The sequence below is a fragment of the Azolla caroliniana genome, unplaced genomic scaffold (genome assembly GCF_043228905.1).
Source record: "Azolla caroliniana isolate FFs.n. ecotype wild unplaced genomic scaffold, voAzoCaro1.0.p SCAF_13, whole genome shotgun sequence".
Taxonomy (NCBI): domain Eukaryota; kingdom Viridiplantae; phylum Streptophyta; class Polypodiopsida; order Salviniales; family Salviniaceae; genus Azolla; species Azolla caroliniana.
Genome location: NW_028230448.1, coordinates 19,917,835 through 19,938,787, shown reverse-complemented (window position 1 = coordinate 19,938,787; position 20,953 = coordinate 19,917,835). Strand labels below are relative to the sequence as shown.

Below are 20,953 nucleotides of genomic sequence, written 5' to 3'. Positions count from 1 at the left end.
AAGGTCACACTTTATAAAATATTCAATAGCCAATATGATGAAAAATGCACAAAAAAAACTAGTTGTAAGGTTCAACTTTGATAGAGTAAAAAGGCAGCATTAGCTTTAGATGTAATTTGGATTGCTTGGTTTAATGAAGGTATTATTTTAGAGTTAATCTAACAACATGTGGTTGTACTGATGTATACAAAAAAACATTACAGTCAATTGCCCTTTTTTTGGGGGGGAGTATTCAAGAATACGAAGACATTAACATAAGTTATTGCATTTAACAACCATTTAAACCCCTTGAACTTATCTCAAAAATCCAATCTACGATTTCGTTCTTATCGCTAAATATCATGATAGACACTGCAAGGTCTAGGGAGAATAGGATTAGATGCACGACACAAGAGAAATCAAATAATTAGATAGAATTATATTATATTATGAGAAAAAGAAAAGTCAGGTGCAATCAATCAACTCCAGGTGTGCTTCTAGGTTAGTTTATTTCTACTAGTAAAATGTTGAAGACTAGTACATATAGGCATGTAGAGTATCTACAACCTTATTGCGTCTTACAATTACATTTGCGACTTAATACAACGTGACATCATTTTAAATAAAAACAACAACTTTGGGATCTTGCACGTTTACCATTTTGTTTTGGGAATATCCTTGTTAGGTATCACAACTAACATAATGCATTAGATGTTACATAGACATCATTATTCATTGTTTTTCTAGGTCAATTTAGATCCTCATGGGTCAAGCCCCCCCCCCCCCCCCCCTCCTGCCCCCCAAATGATGAATGTTCTTCCATTCTTTGTTTAATGTGAAATCGTAGTAAAGGGATGTGCATAATTGGTTCACACACAAATGATGACGCCTCCACACAAATTGTCTTCACGGGTTGGCAATGGTCATGGAACTCATCTCATCCAAACAAGATGTCCTTCATGGAAACAGGTAGATATACGTTAACTCAATTTGAAGCTATAATACCTCATACCCCTCTACACATTTAGCATGGTATGCTTCTTTGCATATGAAAATGCATCGGAACTATTGTTTCAACCACGAGGGCACCTAAGATCCTATTTATAAGCAATGTAGTTAAACCTTGATCTATGGTTATGTGTAATTCTTTCTCAATTAGTGTGACAATGTGACACATTATAAACCTCACTTGAACGTTATATTATTGATGATGGCACATTTGAGGTATATACACAAATGTAATCTTACAACCTTGTCTTCTCACAACTCTATTTTTTAGAACATTCTCATCCTTGTAATTGGATATATTTGAAAGTACCACACATACAAAACAATGATTGTCAATTGGCTGCTCTTGCCAAGCTTCTCCTCTTGAATCCTATCAAAGTTTACTTCATGATTATCCATCAAGATACAATCTTCTACACAGATGATGTCACTAATCCCTACCCATTTTTATTCAACATCTAATGTGGAGCTGCAACGAGTAGGCATAAGTCCCAATGCATCATCACATTATTGGTGGAATTGTGTAATCATACCAATGAAAGACATGGACATCTCATAATTTAATCTCTTTTGTACACGTAATCTAGTTATGAAAAAATAGATACCAAGCAACTCACTTTTCACTATTTCCAATGAGCATTGTTTACAAATGGCAGTTGTCAATTTGATCTAATATCACATCTCCATAAAAATCTATTTACAATATTGATCACTGTACATAACCATGTTTAAGGTAGTAATAGCCGTAGAAGCTATTTACACCAGAAGCAACACTAGCTTCACAAACAAACTGCGTGCATCCATCAAGCTATAATACAGATTTCAGTATTAAAACAAACTGTATATCAGAAAACATCTGAAAACAAGCTAATTTGATGTCTCAATTGCTTTGGGAAAGGCAGTCAAATGCCCAATCACTGGAGCTTTTGATTGCTTAAAGTGGAGAGATACCTGCATAACTTTGATCACTCAAGTCAATTCTTATAAATTATTCCATAGAGAAATAAAAAACTATAGACCAGCAAAACATTCCTATGAAAAATCTGAAAGTAAACGAATTTATATCTATGGCAGTGATGATGCTTGCCAATTATACAATATGGCAAAATAAACAATGCTTAATGACATCCTACCCAACAAAAATGTTAAGTCTCTAGGATTAATGAACGTGTATACATTTCAATTTGTCTTAATGTCTCCGTGTTAGCTTTGGTTGAATATGAAAACAAGCTATTCTCATCCCATTAGTTGACGACATTCGTTTAAAAGGCCTACTTTTTTGCATACGAATTTAAGTGCTGAGACATCCATCAACATTATTCTCCAATGAATAAATTAAGCAATTATAAAGAAAGATGGAACCCTGAGACATCTTCTACATACTGATATACTTATAATGCAAACCCTACTTTATAAGGCATAATGGCTTCATCTTCCTTAGACTGTATTCCCTCGGCTTTACACATGTTTGCTATGATTTTGAAATATTTAGTCCTTGTTGCTCAAAGCTTCAGACGTTTGATTCTAGAAGCATTGGATGCTTTACACAACAACTCAAAAACGTTGAAATCATTTTGTCAAACGAAAACAACAAAAAATCTTGCAAATGGAAGAATGGCCATGTTTATGCAACTATACCCAAACCTGTTATTTCCGTAATTGTATCATGTTATTGACAATAGAACCTAAACATTTTGGTCAATGATTTCATTTCAACTACTACAGCTAATTGTAGAGAGGAATGCAGGTATTAGAGCTTCTATTTCTAAAGGTATAAAAAATTCACCAATCCTAAGGAGAAAAATGAGGGAATGAAACAAAAGACTCCAGATAAAGATAGATGTATTAAAAGAGAAGAAGATAAAAGACGAATTAGAGAAGGAATAACAATTCACCTTGGTTAGATATGCTAATTTACAATAGAATATGATCAATCTCGTATAGAAACAAACGAGAGGCACTTATGCTGAACCCGTCCGGCACAGCCTTCTTTACTAAGAAGTTTGTGAATTCTACTCATCTGCCAAGAGAAGTCAGAGAATGAGACGGTAACAGCAATATTGTGATATCCTAAGCCCTACAGATAGATAATATGGAATATGGTGTAGTTCAGATATCCAAGACATGAAACAAACCTCGGGTCGGGTCAATTTAAATAAAGATGAGCTTGCATGGAGTTTTGGAATAATGCTGTCTTGCTATAGAAGAGCCATGAAGATCCAGAAATTCAACAAGGAAATTGAGTAAACAATCACCCAACAATTATAAGATTGAGCATCGACAACATTGTTTTTACCCGATTTGAAGGAAAGAAACTGGCAAGTGAATTTGTTTTCCCTGTGTATATCAGAAATAGTATTCATTCAGAATGACACCACAAGTTGAAAATAAAACTAAAATAAAATCTGTAAGTGGCTCACCATCTTTTTGTTTGACCACACTGTTGAACATCTTTTCCAGCTCTGATGATGCCATTTCTACCTGAGAACCAACATATTTAATGAAAAATGTTTTCAGTAATAATCAAGGAAATGTTATCTAGGCTAAAAACACTAAGCAGGGAATACAGAGTAGTCAGAAACAGCCAAATCAAAACAGCTTGGAAATGGCAGAGACAGGGAAACAGAGCTTTGATTCATAATCACCTTGAGCTTGGAATAATCGTGCACTCAACACTTCTAAGGTGGAATATGAGGTACCATGACGACATAGCCGTAAACCCATTCTCTTGATGAAAACCACTGGTGGCTACACAGTCGCCATCATATTGTACTACTTATGAAATATCATTGTATAATTCTTCATTAGTCATCATCTTACTTTTTGATGCATCAGATATAGGTTTTAGGATATCATCACAGAAACAGGTAGATAGAACTTCTCTATCTTAGGATTGGCAGGTGGAACATTTCCATTTCATGCAATCTTTTGTAGAATGTAACAATTGGGCTCAAGAGCATAGGTATGAAGAGAATCTTTCATCTAGGCTTGAATATTATCAATGCAACCATGGGAGAATCAAACTCATTAATAGAAACTGATACCTGTAGACATGAGATAGGGTTTTCGGACATATTCTGTGGGCTAGATGGTGACTTAACAATATTTTTGAAATTGGCAAACGAAATTTTGGAGAGTTGTAGTGAGGAAGGTCACTCTACTGACATAGCCTTTTTGGTATGCACGTCTTATTACACCATATGTCCTCTTCTATGAACAATTGACAAAGAAAATAGCAGTATCAAGGGAATCATTTCCATTTAAATTCTGAGCTGAACTCAATTATCGGTGTAGAATTTAGTAATTGAAAGAAACTTACAGCTGAGTTATAAGCCCTCTCATTCTCTGCATATCCACAAATTGATGCCTTTTCTGCAGTTTAAGAAATCAGTCCATCAGTCAAGTCATTTGGTTACTGCTATACCTGCTAGAATGATCTGATTTTCCGTATGATTAGCTGATTTAATGAGAAGACTACCATCATGTAATGGAGCAGGTGGAAAATATGGACATTCCTCATGTTTTTTCTCCATTTTTTCTAAAGCGATAACAGGAATACTATATTGCGGTTCTGGCTCCTGTACTTTCACGAAACCTTCCTTTGCTAATTGATGATTCTGGAAATATCTCAGAGATGGTTGCTTCGAATTTTGCATATTCAACGATTTGTTCATAGACACTTGCCCTTCTTTAAAATCATAATCCGCAACCAAATTTCTCTGTGCTGCGACAGTGATGTCACCAGCATGCTTAAACTCGGAATTTTTAACCAGTCCAGCCGCTTCTTCAGTAGCTGTTTTTTCATAGTTGAATAGTCTGCTCTTAATATCACTGAAGTTTCTCTGCACAGGAAGCTCGAAATAGTTACTATAAAGCTGAACGTGATCGGCGTTAAAAGATTGGTGAAACAATTAGATGATGAACTTTCAAACCTTTTTTCTGAATGATGCTGCGCCCCTGAAGTTTGGCTTAAAAAGGCGAGTCTTCAGTTCTGGTTCTAATCTAGAACTAACCATGGGCTTTACCTGTTAAACAGAAGACAGTACTCCATAATTTCTAGTAGCCTTGGACATACATTAGACATTAAATTTATAAAAACGGGAATTCAAAAAGGTAATTATGGAGTTTCTTTATAACTGATTTGAAAAATATGGATCTGCTTTGTTTCTCATTATATAGTCTGTCAAACCCTTTCGAATTTAGGATGCACTATGTCTGCTCTAACAGACTGCATGAACTCTAAAAGCAAAAGTATGTTACATTTCCTGAGAATGTCACGTAGTACACTACAATAGATACAAGTGGAAATCTTAATTCAGTATTGCCTAGTCATAGAGGTACACAATAATTATAGATATAAAAGAAGAATTCTGAAGTAATAATACCTTAGACCAATCAAGCTTCTGAGGAGGCATGGCTTTTGACTTCCTCCGTAAGAATGGATGCTTGGGAATATCCTGATTCTGTGACATGTCTTCATAATCAGAATCATCCACAATTACACTTCCAGCTTCTTCCAAAGGTATATCATGACTGAGATTGGAGTCCTTCTGCCATAGCTGAATTACTTGTTCTGTCTTCCTAATCACATTGTTTTTACTTGGACTTTTGCTGTTAATTGTCAATGGAGAAATTGCAATATGATGTTGTTTTGGAATCTTCTCTTTCTTTTCCTCAAGATTTCTATCTTTTCTTGCAACCAGCTGCCTTCGCGAACTTTCTTCTCGTGGTGGCACTTGTTGTGAAGTGGAAAATGGAGCTTTTAGGTCAACATCAGGAACAGGTTCTTGACTTCCGATAGGTCCTTTCTCTCTAATGTTGATGTTCGTAGACTGAATTGGTGGTTGTCTTTTCTTCTGAGAATTCGAGAAATTTTCCACTGAAGACTTTAGAAATAAATTCCCCGAATTTTCTGCGTTTATTATCTTAGGTGATGCCAAGGCTGGACTTCCCTCTTGTATATTTTTTGATGAACCTATAAATAAAGGAGTTGCTGGACACCTTCGCAATAACACACGAGCTGCATCTTGTGGACCTATAACAGGATATTGTTAACTCTTTTAGTGTTTCAATAGGTTTCACAATTATGATGATGGACACAAATTTAGAGGGTTCAAATACCACTCAGTGCTGTCTGTAGCTGCACCATCTTCTGTTGCAACTGTATAGATAATTGGGGCAGGAGATTTGGAAACGGTTCTGAAGCTGGCTCAGCGGATATTTCTTGGACAAGTAGCCTGATTTCCTAAACAAAAATTGCATTTTCATTAAAATATGGTATTCGTATAATGATTCATTTTTCCTGTTCCATTCATGCAATGGTTTTAGTGAACATGAATTAACGAGAACTAGAAAGGTAAACATCCCTTAGTATATGCACAACTGCTATTGTTTCTGCGATTTCAATATTTTCATGCAAGGTGTTAAAGTTATAAAGAGAGTATTCCCAGTTACTCATGACTTAACATCCTATAATATCCCCACATGACCTTTTCTCATCTAAGTCATAATAGATCTGCTTTCGAAAATTCAACAAAGGTTTGTTGGTTGGTGGGAATCCATTTAAAAACACGGCATGATTAAAGCTAATGAATTGGCATGAACCTTTATTTCTTTCACAATAGTTTGCAAACGTCTTGATTTGAGTCTTCGCCGAATGCGAGCACCCTCAATGACAGCTTGGAGGCGTTCCATGCTTCTGGTGAAGGTTTCTGTCCAGAAAGACCCACATCTTCTGAATGAAAGTGACCAAGTGATTCACAAAAAATTAAAGAATAACACATACAATCAGAATGTAGATATGAATTCCTTTTACTTCAATAATATCGATCTCTTGTGCCACAAATCAAGAATGGTCCATGCCCCAATTTGTATGAAATTGTAACAAATGAAGGGAGACAAAACCCAAGACCGTAGGTACACATATCAATCCTTGCCATTTAAATTGAAGTTTATTTTTCATACATGGAGGATTCTTTCATTGAGACTCTACAGATCATAAAGCATAGCCAACATTATTGTATTGCATTTTCAAGAAATAGATATAACATATCATGAACCACCTACATATTTGGAAGATAAAACATAATATGTTAGAGATGCAATATCATTGATGTAGGATATTGCAAATATTTAAGAAAACTCTACTTTCTCGAAATTTTTAATAAGAGACCTAAAACGAGCTAAATTTGTAGCTATTGAACCACACAATAATATGAGTGGAAGGAATCAATAAATTTTGATTTAATCAATAATTTATAGTAAATACCGTAGGTTGGAACTGTATGCCCTTTGCTCTTATGCCTTCTCACAATGAATTCATAAAGCTTCTGCAAAGATAGGAGTTTCCCATTTTATAAACAATGACTAATTCTCTGAAATCTTCCAAAGCAGTAGCAGCAACACAAACTGGTTCTTTGTCTCGTGTTTATTACAATGCTTTCATTTGAGTATGTTCCACTAACCTTCATCCCCCAAGGAATTGATTGTAGAGCAATCATTTCCTCATGTCTCCTTTTCAAAGTTTCACGCCAAACACTTTGGATAAGTTTCGCAGCCATGTGCAAGGAGGAATACCATCTGACCAAATTTCCACTTCTAATTGCCTGAGGAATTTGAATTGATTCAGAGGCCATTAAAATGGAGAAATGATAGATTTTAGCACAAACCACATTTTACGCACTAATCTACAACGACTCTTACAGTTCAAGTTGCTAAGACTTTTATACCGTTATAGCCATCTGCATCAGACAATCATGCCCAGCAGGCATATTAGAGACAAATTTTAGTGCCTCTAATCGTGTTCTTTCTTTACTCTCTTCCTCTTTTCTTTTCAAGCCCTTTCGCCAGTAGTGCTGAATGCAGGAAGCAGCTTGTTTCTGGAAATTTAACATAATAAAAACAGGAATATCACGCTGTTCCCGCTATCCAATAAGACAACTTATCTTGCATGCAATGTGTCCGACATACTTTAGCATCAAAGAATTACATAAGAATAAGACATCTGTGTTGCTTCTAAGTTACTAAGATTCTTAGTAGCGGTCTTTATGTTCATTGAGAAGGAATAAATTTCCATGTTGATAACGTCTTTAACTTAAAATAAGATTGTCTTTTATCACTTTTTAACAATATTCCAACAATTTGAACATCAGTATAAAAATAAAATCTTAAGAGAAGTAATGTTAATGATTTAGGAAAATATGAAAAAATAAAGTATTAATGGTTTCCCCATTAATAAAAGTACCCGGAAGCTGCAACCTACATCAGATTAAGGAGTTGCATCTCATGTTACATGATGAAATTTATGCACGCCATCCACATCCCTTTAGGATGTGATGTTAGTGGTGTCAACGTTACACAGGCATTCTTTTAGTTAAATGTATTTGAATGTGTTAAAAAACTCATTAGATGTTTCAATTTTGCCATGTCATTTTCCATGGGGCTAACTACAAATAGTTTTTGCTACAAAATTGCCCATGTTTATTTTGAGGGACAGCAGCACAAGATACAACTTTACCAGCATGTTCCATTTTAGCTGGAATATTGGAGGATTAATCTAGAAAACTGAGAAAATAATTTATATTAAAGCATAAAATATTACCTCTACATTTATCTGACTATCGCAAGTGGGTAATGATTTAATAGAAACACTTTCTTCATCCCCTCCTCGCAATGTACTTTTTACATCCAGATCACACTGTTAAGTAATCAATTAAGTTCTGTGTAAGAATATTTGCGTAAGACTTCAGTTTAGGGTATCGTGAAAGAGCCACATGCTATCAAGATTTACCATACTAAGAGTACCATCTTCTACACTCTTGACACCAAAATCCTCCACAGATGATGATGAGAATCTGCTTGAAAAATGGGGTGCGTCTCTAACATCACCAAAATTATCATCTTCAGGAATTTCAGGTCCTGCTTTTGCACTTGAAATGGGTGAATCTTGTCCAGATGCATCATAGGAGCTGGAACACCTACTAATGTCCTGTTGGATTGATGTAAGAATGTGTCAATTTCACAGATGTAACAAGAACAAATGAAACGAGATGAAACCTACAGATTATCAAAAACAGAATAAACGAATTAAAACATGCTTATGATAGATCATAAACCCTGAAAATAGTTATTTTGTGCCTGGCCTATAAACATAAATATTTTCAAGAATTGCACAATAGTGGATTCAGGAAATCCAGCAATATCTTAATTCATTATCCATTTATAGTGAGTTTGTTGACAACTTGGTGTGCCTAGCCTAAAACCATCAGGTCTTGTTCCAACCGTCATGTTTCACAAAGGATACATGAGATTCAGCTAGCTGAAGAACGGATGAAAATGAAAATATACTAGCTACAAGTTTCAAACCACTCCCCTTCCTGATCACCATAATGTTATCCAATTTAATCAAAGCATTGTTCCACAATCACAAGTAATTCAGGTGTTTTCTTCACTCACCATGATGATGGCCCTGACCCTAAAGTCTCTGTAAGCATGCATCACTCATACATTCTAGAGCCTATACATCTTGGAGTTAAGCACCACCCTCAGCCTGAAGCAACATTACTTTATCACAGTGTCTCTGATGTCAAAAACTTGATGGCCTGCAACCCGAGATCTGCAATGATATCACGGAGCCGCCTTCTATTTTTTGTTTGTTTCCATCATGAGTTGAACTTGTGAATTCACCCATTATGAGTTCTGGTTCAACAATAGATGATGTATCATTGAAGAAAGATGTGTGTGTAAATATATATGCCCAAATATGTAATCATGTTGGTATCTGGGCCTGAGTGTACAACCTTTGTCACACATCCAACTAAAGCAACTGAGTCAAGGTTATTATCATGCACATGGGGCTCCCCTACGCATAGGTGCAGACACACATAAAGCCTCTGGACTAAGTTTCTGTGCATTTTGAAAGGTGATCAGTAGAATCATCTGTGATGAACTCGGCGAACAACTACAAAAGTCTTTATTGTTTTCAAAATTCTGTGTTATTTTATGAAGCGTAAATGCCTGTTAGTCAATGTCCAATCACATCCAAAGATTGTGATTTCTATCATAAATTCAAATCCAGGATCCGTCATTTCCTACCTTCATTAAGTTTTCTCTACAACAGAAGTCTCATAGACACATTAGTTAGATATAATAACCATTTATGAAATTCATAATACCTGGGAGAGTCTAATCAGCCGAATGATCTCTGCTTCTTCTTCAGACACCCATAGGAGCTTTTTAGGCCTTATATTTAAAGGTTGACCTCCACACTTCGGTGTATGTTGTTGATAAGCAGAGGAGGCTGGCCTATGGAAGACCTCTGAAGGGTTCTGGAAGTATTCATAATGAGCAGGGGACTGACATAGATAAGACTTCCTGCTGCTGTCATGTTGAAACTGGCATGTAGATGTTGAGCAATGGAAATGTTCGTGACAAGAATGACAAGGAATGATGGATTTTGGCCATTCATTTGGCTCCTTTGAGAGCGAATTTTTATTCCACATCTGTGGGGAATGAGGAACATGTCGTAAGAAACAGCAGTGCGACTCTGAACTAGGCCAAGAAGCCATGCTGCTTTTGGGTAGCATTATGTGTTCCTCGTGTTCAGATGGAAATTGATTCTTCTGTACGTGAGGAAATGAAGGCATGGTTTTCTGTTTGCATTCTGATGGTGCAATCCTACCCATAGTGCCACAAGTGGTCGGAAAATCTCTTAGAGACATTGATTCAACCAAGGGCATGGGGGAGTTTTGATTCATTCTAGTGGTATAGTCACCCAAGTTTTTATCATCGCCAAATTCCTGAGATGTAATGGGTAAATTTCCGGTTACATTAACTCCGTCTTCTTGATTTTGGTAATGTGAACGAGCAAATCTCGAAGTATCTGTGCTATGATCAGAATGATGCTGCACTGTTACAGCTTCAGATGAACCTGTCCCAAAACCTCTACAATAAAGCTTCTCTAATGTTGTCTTGGGAGCAATATCACCTGTATTGAGGTCTTGCTTTGAATTACCAGGAAAAACTTGCTGACACATGTTGGATTTATCCAATTCATAAACCAAAGGGGAATTATTGGCACTAACATCAGATTCTGATGATGCCTCTTTTTCCTTCACCAATTCATCATGAAGAATTGGAGATTGAATTGATCGTTTTTGTTTGCTTCTGTCAGTATTTCTTTCTTTCATTGGCCAAGAACTTGCCTCCTTATAATTAAACAGTTCTGTTGACTTTGAAGAAGTTAGAAAGAATCTAGCTGATCTTACAGGTTGTGTTAACACGTCCTTGAGGGCCGTGCCCCTCAAACTGAACTTCAATCCATTGCGCAAAGCATGATGAAGCAAGACAATCAAATTTCTTGATGAAAGAGGTAATTTTCTGTACTGTTTCTCTGCCACCAGTTCTTCTGCATCTGTAGAAACATTCCAATCCAACCTAGCTATGGCATTTTCTTGAGAATGTGAACCTGGATCAAAAGTTACATTACCAAACATGCATTGTTTTTGTCAGTTCCAAATTATATTTGGCATATGAGTTATTGTTATAATATTCAATCTAATTGACCATGACTACAAATTTCCTTGAACAAACTCACCTGGACAAGATGTTTCAAGGCCAAAAGTGCAGTCTTCCGTGACCTCCCCTGCATGATCTGACGCACTTTCATCCAGCTTAATCATGGCATTTTCTTTAGCAGTCGATGCATCTGAAAAATCTAACCCTCAACCGCCATATGAGCATTTTTTTCCCCATCAGTTGTCCTTTATCTGAAGCATTTTTATCCAACACTAACCACAGTAGTTTCTTAAACAAGAGACACACCTGGATCCATTATTCTATCACCAAACCAACGTTTTCTATATGTGTCTGCATTCACAGACCTTCTGTCATTTTCTTGAAGACTTGTATGTGTACCTGGAAGATCCACCGTCCCATCATCAAATTGGCATTATTATTATGTTTCCGTCATTTCCCCTACATGATTCAAGCATCCGTATCTAACTTAACCATGAAAAATTTCTTGAACATTAGATGCACCTGGAGAATCCAATGTTCCATGACAGTGATTAGGCAAGCATTTTTTCATCAGTTCTTCTGCACTGAAAGCACTAATTCTGCCATTTTCTGGAACAGTTGAAGCACCTGGAAAATGCCAATATTTTCATCACCAAACGATAGTTTTTTGTGCCATCATTCCTATTCCACTAGTAAATGGAGCATCTTTCCAATATTATAGCTTAATCATGCCCTATTTTGCACCATAATTGCTGCTAATCAGAATTCACATTCCAACGGATTGAATTACTTGGCCGTGGCATTTTGATTCAAGTTTGGACTTACCCGGAACATCCTGCAACTCTCTATCATTGCCATTACATGTGGAGTAATTGATTTCTTTCCGAAATGCAGGCTCGTCTGTGACCACATAATCATCATCAAAAGCAGCATTTTCGAACAGGATGCTGAATCTTGCTGGAGGAACAAGCTTGATAACCCCTGAAGGGGACAGTGATGACGGAAACCAATTAGGAGATCGGATAGTCTTCTTCTCCTTCAATAAAGGATCTTCCATAGCCAGATACTCTGGAGATATCCCCAGTTCTACGGATATTCTAATTTTCTAATCGAATTTCTTGCTCTGCAAGCTATTCTTTAGAAAGAAGAAGGAGAAGGTGACGAACAGTGTGAGGATTTGATCTGAGTTGAAGAAGGATAGAGGTTTAAACTTCTACCAGCATATCTCAGAGTTGAAGAAGAAGAAGAAGAAGAAGGAAGCGGAAGTAAAGAAGGATCTGTCGAAGAGAGCGGTGAAAACCCTAAGAGGAACGGAGCTCGATTTCTTGGAACACTTGAGCTATCAAGATGAAGAAGAAGAAGAAGAAGAAGAAGAAGATGGTGGTGATGCATGGCTCCTCTCCTTTCCTACCAAGATTTTGGTTGTCTCCATTTTTTAGTGAGTATATTGGAGAGAGGTATATTTTTTTGTCCTATGTCCGAAACTACGGCCGGCCGAATTCCCGTATTTCCCAGATGGCGTTGGGGGGGTCTGTAAAACATCATCAAACACCTAGTGACGGTGGTGGAAATGGCATTGGCATGGATCTTGATCCTCTTCTACTCTGGTCTATTTATGCCCGCGTCAACTCTGTGAGGACATTGGAGATAAGATAACCCTGTTCTTTTCTTATTATTTTGGTGGGAAAGATTTTTCGAAACTCTAGATGGACTAGGGGAAGTATCGCCAAGGAAGTTTGCACAACATCACCGAAAAGCTGCATCCGGTGCATGCGTTGCTCAGCTTCATCTGGACCTAGATCTTGATGTCTTTGTTATCCTTAGTGGGGAAAGTGGAGAAGGATGTTTTTTGAGATTTTTGAGGGTATTCTTAGGGAAACTTGTAAATGTTTTATTGTTTGGTGGTTTTTTAAGCTCCCTTATCAAGATTGATGTCTACTTTTAGCGAGGAACTCGTGTGGTTCAATCTTTTAGGGATATCTTTTGAGATTTTTTTGAAACGATGTGTATTTTTAGAAGAAGTTTTTTCGGAGTTGTGTGGACAAGGTTAGGGAGAATCTTTGTAAGATAACCTTGCAGGTGACAAGAAGCGAGAGAGAGAGAGAGAGAGAGAGAGAGAGAGAGAGAGAAATTCTACAAGGTCACATATCGTCATATTTGACATTTGAATTGGTGTGTAGGGTGAGATTAAATTCGTAATCTTCATAGCGATAGTATTTACATCCCTAAAAGGGTTCTATTACTTTGTTGCAAGTTAGTCATGGTGGTGTGTGTTTTTTCTTTCATAATGAAAGCCATTATTTATGGAAAAAAGAGACAAAATGCGTGTCAAGAGATAGATAGATAGATTTTATTATCATCTTTGAAGGTCAAATATGACCTATGAGACCAAAAATATTACATTTCACGTAATACATATGAAAGTGAGTAGTGACTCTCGATATTCAAGAACTTTAACAATGAATGTTGCAATTGAGAGTGCACATTGTGGTTGTGAGAGAAATTTGCGCAAGGATTAGGCTTGGTCGAAGAAATATGGAAAGCATAGTAAAATATGATCAAAGGCAGAGCATTGTATCAAACTTGTTCAAGGCAAAGTATATGAGACTAAGATTGAGAGAGGGAGAGAAGATTTTCTTGGGAAGTACAAAGTTTTGTAAAGTCAAATAGAATTAGTTAAAGTTAGGAAGTTGTCACCTTGACAATAACAAGTGAAAGGGTAATGTCAATTAGAGACAATCTCAATCGAAACTTGTGCCTAATTCTACCACGGATTGTTTAATTATTATATTCTCGTGAATTACTTAATCAATGGTTGATAACAACTAATAATCTTCAACCAGTCAAAACCAATTAATCACTAATAACCTCTAATAAAGTCTTCACCATCCAAACCTTTTATTACCCTTAATCCAATTGGAGCTCCACTATCGTGAACAAAGACATTAGAGTCTTGGTCTCAATTCTCTAATTATTATTACCAATGTTGTATAAGGCAATGATACAATTTTAAATTTCCGATCATTGGATTATGGAAAGTCATTTGCAAAGCCATGTTTTTAGGGGCAAAGTTTTAATCTTTCAAAAGTTTTGAAGATCAAATATCCATCACCCTCAAGACTTGAACCCAGGTTCCAAACCTTCAATGAATTCTAACAATGAGGCATGACATATTACTTAGGTAACCATATATACCAAAGCGATAAATTCTTCATTGACATTTCTACATCAATACATGGCACAAAATGTCTTGTTATAGTTTGTACCTCTTTTATGATCCAATGCAAAGTTGTCCGAAATTTTATTAGCCTTGGTTTTTGTGAAATTGAGAGTAACAAGCTTTACTAGTCTTGACGACATCATTGAAAAACCATCTTCTCAATTCCCCATTTTAAGTACGAGGTTTGAGCTGAAGAACCATTAGTGTCAAGTACTACGAGAACTTCAATCTTGTTGTAGGACCAAATAAGTCCAAAAACTAGTAAGTCAATTTGTTCATTAAAATATGAGATTTTCTTTCATAATTGGATTTATATTAATATGAGATTGTACACACAAAAAAGAAATCCAAATATTGTCCTTTGACTTTTAAAAGAGAGAATGAAGGCATTCTGATAATCCACTTCTACTCTTCATTGTGCATTATTTGAAATACTTTTTGCTCTCACCAACCCCAAGTACTCAACTTGATACTTATACATGTGTGATGGTTAATGTTACAAATTGTAAAAGTTAGCGTGCGGAAGCATTAGACAAACCGGCTTAGTAGGATAGCAACAGAAAATGAGAAAAGGTTTAATGGAGAACTTAACACAGAGAATACGCGTGGGAGAGACAGACAAAGAGAGAGAGAGAGAGCAGAACATAAACTCAATTCAAACTATCACTTTGAAACTCTGTACATACAATGTGCTAAACAACATTATTTATACAAGTCCTCAAAAGGACTAACAGAAGTATTATGTACTTCAATGCTCATACGAGCGACTGACACTAACTACGAGAAAATGATTACCTAGTAGTCTAGGCTATTACTAGGCTTCCGGTTCGCACTCGAATCCAGCTCTCTAATCCGTCTCCCCAATCCGGCCGGTTGTTTCCGGATACTAATCCAGCTCTGGCTTATTCAGCCGATCCGGATCCGGTTGAGCTTGCTCGCTCAACACACCCCCTCAAGCTCAACTTGAGGTCGGATTGTGGAGTTAGTGTTTGTGGCAGTCGGTCCTTCCACCCGGCTCCTTCTAGCGTTGTTCCGCCTTGCTCGCGCTCCTCGTCCGGTTCGATTCCGCTTCCCGCGGCCCGTCTGGTACTGTGCACCTCGACCTCCTTGGTCGGCTTGTCTACTCAACAGGCCCATTTCAGCTCCTTCGATGTTATGACTCCGACGCTTGTCAATCCATCGGTTCCTCCTTGTCGGTGTCGACTTCAACTACCGTCTCGTCCGGTTGGCCTTTAGTTGATCCGACTTCTCCGAATCTTGAACCAAATCAGCTTCCTCCGATTCGTTCCAGCTCTTGTCTGAGTTGGTAGTTTCCAACTCGTCTTCCGTTTTTAGGCCCTTCACCACATCGAACCATGTCCGGGACTTGGCCTTCTTCCAGTCGGTTCTGTCCTTCTTGCCTCTACTGCCACTGCCGCTTGCTCCGACTTGTTCGGATGTACCGACTCCTTCGGTCGGCTCAACTTCCTTTTTCTGCTGATCTCCCCCCTTGGTTCTTCCTTCCTCTCTGGCTCCTTGTTCGGTGCCATTCATTCTCGTTCCTATTCTCCCCCTCAAGTGCGGCACATCGAGATGTTGAATATCGAGCATCTCCGAAAAATGTTGCAACTTGTCCGATCCTAGGGGCTTGGTGAAGATGTCGACAACCTGTCGATCCGTGTGAACATACTGAAGTTCAACTTCACCGCTCAGGGCCCGCTCACGAACAAAGTGATAATGCACTTCTATGTGCTTTGTTCGAGCATGGAATACAAGGTTCTTGGTGAGCTGAAGCAGCTCATGTTGTCACAGTAGATCAAGATTGGGGTCGGTACCTCGATCCGGGGGTGACGCAACAATCGCCGAAGCCAGATGGCTTCACAGGTGGCATTGGTAGCGCCCTGGTACTCAGCCTTAGTGCTCGACAGAGCCACTGTTGGCTGCTTTTTGCTACTCCACGCAACAACCGCGCTACCTAGAGAAAACATGTAACCAAAGGTGGATCGGCAATCCGATGCATCACCAGCCCAGTCGGCATCGGTATATCCAACTAGCTTCCAAGTTATACCGTGTCGGTATAACAGTCCTCGGTCCTTCATGCCGCTAACATACCAGAGTATCTGATGTGCGCACTGAAGGTGCTCGACGGTCGGCTTCTGCATTAATTGGCTGATCACTCTAACCAAGTAATTGATGTCAGGTCGAGTGATTGTCAAGTATATGAGGCTTCCGACAATTTGTCGGAACCGTTTCTCATCACAGGCCGGTCTGGAGTCAGGACGGAGGTTTTGGTTTCGGTCCAGGGGTATAGAGACAAGTCGACATTCCGTCATGATGAACTTGTACAACATATTCAACACATAATGGCGTTGTGAGAGCAATATGTCGTTGGGGATTCGGATCACCTCGATCCCAAGGAAATAATGAAGGTCCCCCATGTCCTTCATCTCAAATGCATCCGACAGTTGGGCCTTCACTCGGTCGATTTCATTAAGTCCAGGTCTGGTGATGACTAAATCATCTACATAAAGCAAAATGCAAATCAGACCGTCTGGACCGTTCCGGATGAACAATGAAGAGTCGGACTTTGAGGTCACAAACACCATCTTACGCAATCAGTGTGTGATCTTCGCATTCCAAGCTCAAGGGGCTTGCTTCAGACCGTAAAGAGACTTCTTGAGTCGGCACACTGTTGACTTGTTCATCTCCAATTGGAAATGGGGGGGTTGGATCATATAGACCCGTTCTTCAAGATCACCTTGAATAAATGCATTCTTCACGTCCATTTGGTGAAGATGTCACCCCCTTGCCGCAGCAACCGTTAATACTACATGAACCGTTGTCATCTTAGTTACCAGAACGAAGGTCTCATCGTAGTCGATTCTGTGATTTTGCGCGTATCGCTTCGCCACTAATCGGGCCTTGTACCGATTAACTGAACCGTTAACATTGTACTTTACCTTGTACACCCACTTACATCCGATCGGTTTACAATGTCGGGGAGGGTCAACAAGGTCCCATGTGTCGTTGGCATCGAGTGCCCGCATTTCTTCCTGCATAGCGGCATGCCAATTTGCGTCCTTTGCCGCTTTTGCGTAGCTCTCTGGCTCACGCACTTCCACCACCTTGGTCATGTACGCATAGTGATGTGCCATGTACTCGTTGTACCCGTACTGTTGGACGGGGTTCTTCAGGCGGATTGAGCGGCATAACTTTCCGTTAGCCGGTTTGAGGCCCTTCTTGGGCGGCTCTGACTTCCTTTCTGAAGATCCGCCTTCATGCTTTCTGGGGTCAGATCCGCTCCGATCCGACTCTTCACTGCCGGTGTCGTATTCCGGCATCTTCTTCTTCCCCTTCTCTTTGCGCGTGAACCGTCTCCTCGATTCCTTGCGCAGGGAGAGCACGATAGAGTCTCCACTACTCGCCGGTTCTTCATCCGACTGGGCATCTCGACTCAGCCGCTCATTCAGTCTACTTAGCCGGAATGAGATCGAACTCTCTTCTAGAATGCCGAAGTCTTCATCTTCTACTTGAACCTCTCCGAGTTCACTAACATCATCCTCTGAAATAGGGTCTTCGTCTGGAGTTGGAGTCGGTAGGGAGTACCATGATGGCGACTCATCAAACTCGACATCTCGACTTACTCGAACTTGTTTAGTCTAGGGGTTATAACACTTATACCCCTTCTGTTCATGCGAGTAGTCGATGAGTATGCCCTTCTCCGACTTCGGATCCAGCTTCCTCCGCTTCTCATCCAGTACCTGCACATATGCTATGCTACCGAATATCCGAAGGTGCCTCAAATTCGGCTTCCGCCCGAAATACAACTCATGTGCAAACACCTTGTCTTCGATCCGGTTTTGGATATAGAAGGTCATCCGGACCGCCTCAGCCTAGTAGAATTGGGGCATGCTCTTCTCCTCCAACATTTCCCTTGCCGCATCGACAATCAATTGGTTCTTCCTCTCGGCCACAACGTTTTGTTCCGATGTGTATCTGCAGCTGAATTCTCTCTAAATTCTCTCTGAATTCCATTCTGCTGCAGATAATTGTTGAATTGGCTGGAAAAGTATTCTTTTCCGCCATCCGATCGCAAACACTTGATCTTCCTCTTTGTTTCCCGTTCAACTAAGCTTTGCAAGTTCCGGAAACATTCGAAGACTTCTCTCTTCCGTTCGATGAGGTAGATCCACGTGTGCCGACTGTAGTCGTCGATGAAGGAGACGAAGTATCGATTCCCGCGGCAAGACAAACGTTCTATGTCGGTTCCCATACATCCGAATGTATTAGATCGAGCTTGTTACGGCTCCGGTTTCGTTCGGTGGGGAATGGAAGCTGGTGTTGCTTCCCGAGTTGGCAAGCTTCACAAATTTTGGCCTTCCGACCGCTAAATTTCGGCAAACCGAAAACAACTTGTTTCGATTGTAGGTCCTGAAGCCTCTGGTAGTTGACATGGCCAATTCGCTTATGCCAAAGATCGATTTCTGATTCAATCTTCTATCCTTTGGCAAACATGGCGGTGCCAACGTCATTTGTGTTGAGGATGAACATCCTCCCTTCCCTGCGCCCTTGCGCGATTATCCGGCCTTCTTCCTCGATGAAGCACCCAAGGTGTGTAAACCGCACCTGCATCCAGTCTTCCCGGTTATGGATCCTTTTGATCCTTTTGCGTAGTGCAAGCTTTCTCGATTTTCCCGACCGGCCTTGTTGGATCCGGATTTGTCCGGATTTGCGCGCTTCTTCCAGCACTCACTTTCCCTGTGGCCCTATTTGCCACAATACCAGCATTCCATGTCAGCTTTTCCTTGCCGGCTTCCGACGCTGCTTTGACTCCCCCTGCTTGTGGAGGGTCCGGAATTGTTGTCAACACTACCTCTGTGCCTTCGGTCCTGCTATTGTCGGCAACCTCCATTGTGTGCCAACCCACCTCGTCCACCAAGTCCATGGGGCCGATCTATCTCCGTGTACAACATCTGGTCGTCCGATCGAGTGGTCCTAGACCCACTTGCGTGGTTTTCTTCGATCATCAACATTAATTGCAAGTGGAAGAAGGACGGTGGCTTCTCCTTGGTGCAGATCGTTGTCCGGATTGGCCTGTACCTTTGCGCTAGACCACTAAGGCAGATTTGTACCATCTCATCTTCGTCCACCGTCACGTTGATAGACCTAAGTGCGTCACAATTTACAAATCTCCTTTATCCGTAATCGACATGTCTCTTTGCCGAATGTTGTTCGGCTCTTGCCAGACCTGCAACTTACGGGTTGCGGTACTCGCGGCGAAAATGTTCCGTAGATTTTCCCAAGCCTCCTTCGGTGTCTTTGCATCCTTTATGTAACCGAGCATCTGATCGTGCACACATGACTCGAGGCAGTACAATACTCGGCTTGCTCCTTGCTCCCATACCGGGAATTCATTGTGTGTCGGCTCCGGTGCTACCTCGTTAGTTCCTTCCACATAGCTCCAATAACCATGCCCCAGCAAGTATTGGTGCATTTTATATGACCAGGACGCATAGTTGCTCTGGTCGAGCTTCTCTATTGGAAGTGAACTCACCATACTTCTGTTTGTTGTTACCAGTTATTAGGGTTTGTCTTCGAAAGCGTCTATCGGCTACAGAGGTTCTCAACCCTCGCACTCTGATACCATGTAAAAGTTAGTGTGCAGAAGCATTAGACAAACCAGCTCAGCAGGATAGCAACAGAAAATGAGAAAAGGTTTAATGGAGAACTTAACACAAAGAATACGCGTGGGAGAGACAAATTGAGAGAGAGAGAGAGAGAGAGAGAGTAGAACATAAACTCAATTCAAAATATCACTCTGAAACTCTGTATATACAACGTGCTAAAAAACACTATTTATACAAGTCCTCAAAAGGATTGACAGTACATCAATGCTCATACAAGTGACTGACACTAACTACAAGACAATGATTACCTAGTAGTCTAGGCTACTACTAGGCTTCCGGTTCACACTCGAATCCGACTCTCCGATCCGTCTCCCCGATCTGGCCAGTTGTTTTCGGATACCGATCCAGCTCATCCTTCCGGATGCCAATCCGGATCCGGTTGAGCTTGCTCGCTCAACACAAATGAGGGATTGTGTGAAACAGAGGCAAATATCAACTCATGTGAGGTAGGAAGAGAGAATAAGAAACAATGGCTAACAAGGAGGAGAATTAAAGCAAATTGCCTGCATATAGATAAATCAAATGTAATATATATAATGATATTTGTTGCAATAAACGGTGAATA

The 20,953-nt window shown here is 39.6% G+C and overlaps 1 protein-coding gene across 4 annotated transcripts; it reads right to left on the bottom strand.

Annotated features, from left to right (window-relative positions):
• Window positions 1-1,589: 1,589 nt before the first annotated feature.
• On the bottom strand, window positions 1,590-12,878 carry LOC147856585 (uncharacterized). 4 transcript variants are annotated; one of them, XM_087329467.1, is made up of 19 exons: window positions 12,328-12,878; window positions 11,582-12,129; window positions 10,161-11,452; window positions 8,777-8,974; window positions 8,588-8,683; window positions 7,716-7,865; window positions 7,452-7,592; window positions 7,256-7,316; window positions 6,592-6,698; window positions 6,109-6,232; window positions 5,373-6,022; window positions 4,920-5,012; window positions 4,466-4,829; window positions 4,307-4,359; window positions 3,408-3,468; window positions 3,284-3,324; window positions 3,123-3,185; window positions 2,883-3,007; window positions 1,590-1,938 (listed from the first exon to the last, which is right to left on the bottom strand). In XM_087329467.1, exons 2-18 carry the CDS (start codon window positions 11,664-11,666, stop codon window positions 2,918-2,920), a joined length of 3,669 nt encoding a protein of 1,222 aa, XP_087185593.1. In that variant the 5' UTR covers window positions 11,667-12,129; window positions 12,328-12,878; the 3' UTR covers window positions 1,590-1,938; window positions 2,883-2,917. The 4 variants fall into 4 exon arrangements, with proteins under 4 accessions (XP_087185593.1, XP_087185592.1, XP_087185591.1 ...); XM_087329466.1 differs by lacking the exon at window positions 12,328-12,878 and having other exon boundaries at window positions 11,582-11,692; window positions 11,809-11,914; XM_087329465.1 differs by lacking the exon at window positions 12,328-12,878 and having other exon boundaries at window positions 1,590-1,904; window positions 2,876-3,007; window positions 11,582-11,701; window positions 11,809-11,905.
• Between the last annotated feature and the right edge of the window lie 8,075 nt (window positions 12,879-20,953).

What these genes read in the sequence shown, in the direction of transcription:
- LOC147856585 (XM_087329465.1), bottom strand. An exon ending in CAATTCCTTGGGGGATGAAG is followed by an intron (nt 7,317 to 7,451) that starts GTTAGTGGAACA and finishes CTATCTTTGCAG; the next exon opens with AAGCTTTATGAATTCATTGT. An exon ending in GTTTCTTTCCTTCAAATCGG is followed by an intron (nt 3,186 to 3,283) that starts GTAAAAACAATG and finishes GCTCTTCTATAG; the next exon opens with CAAGACAGCATTATTCCAAA.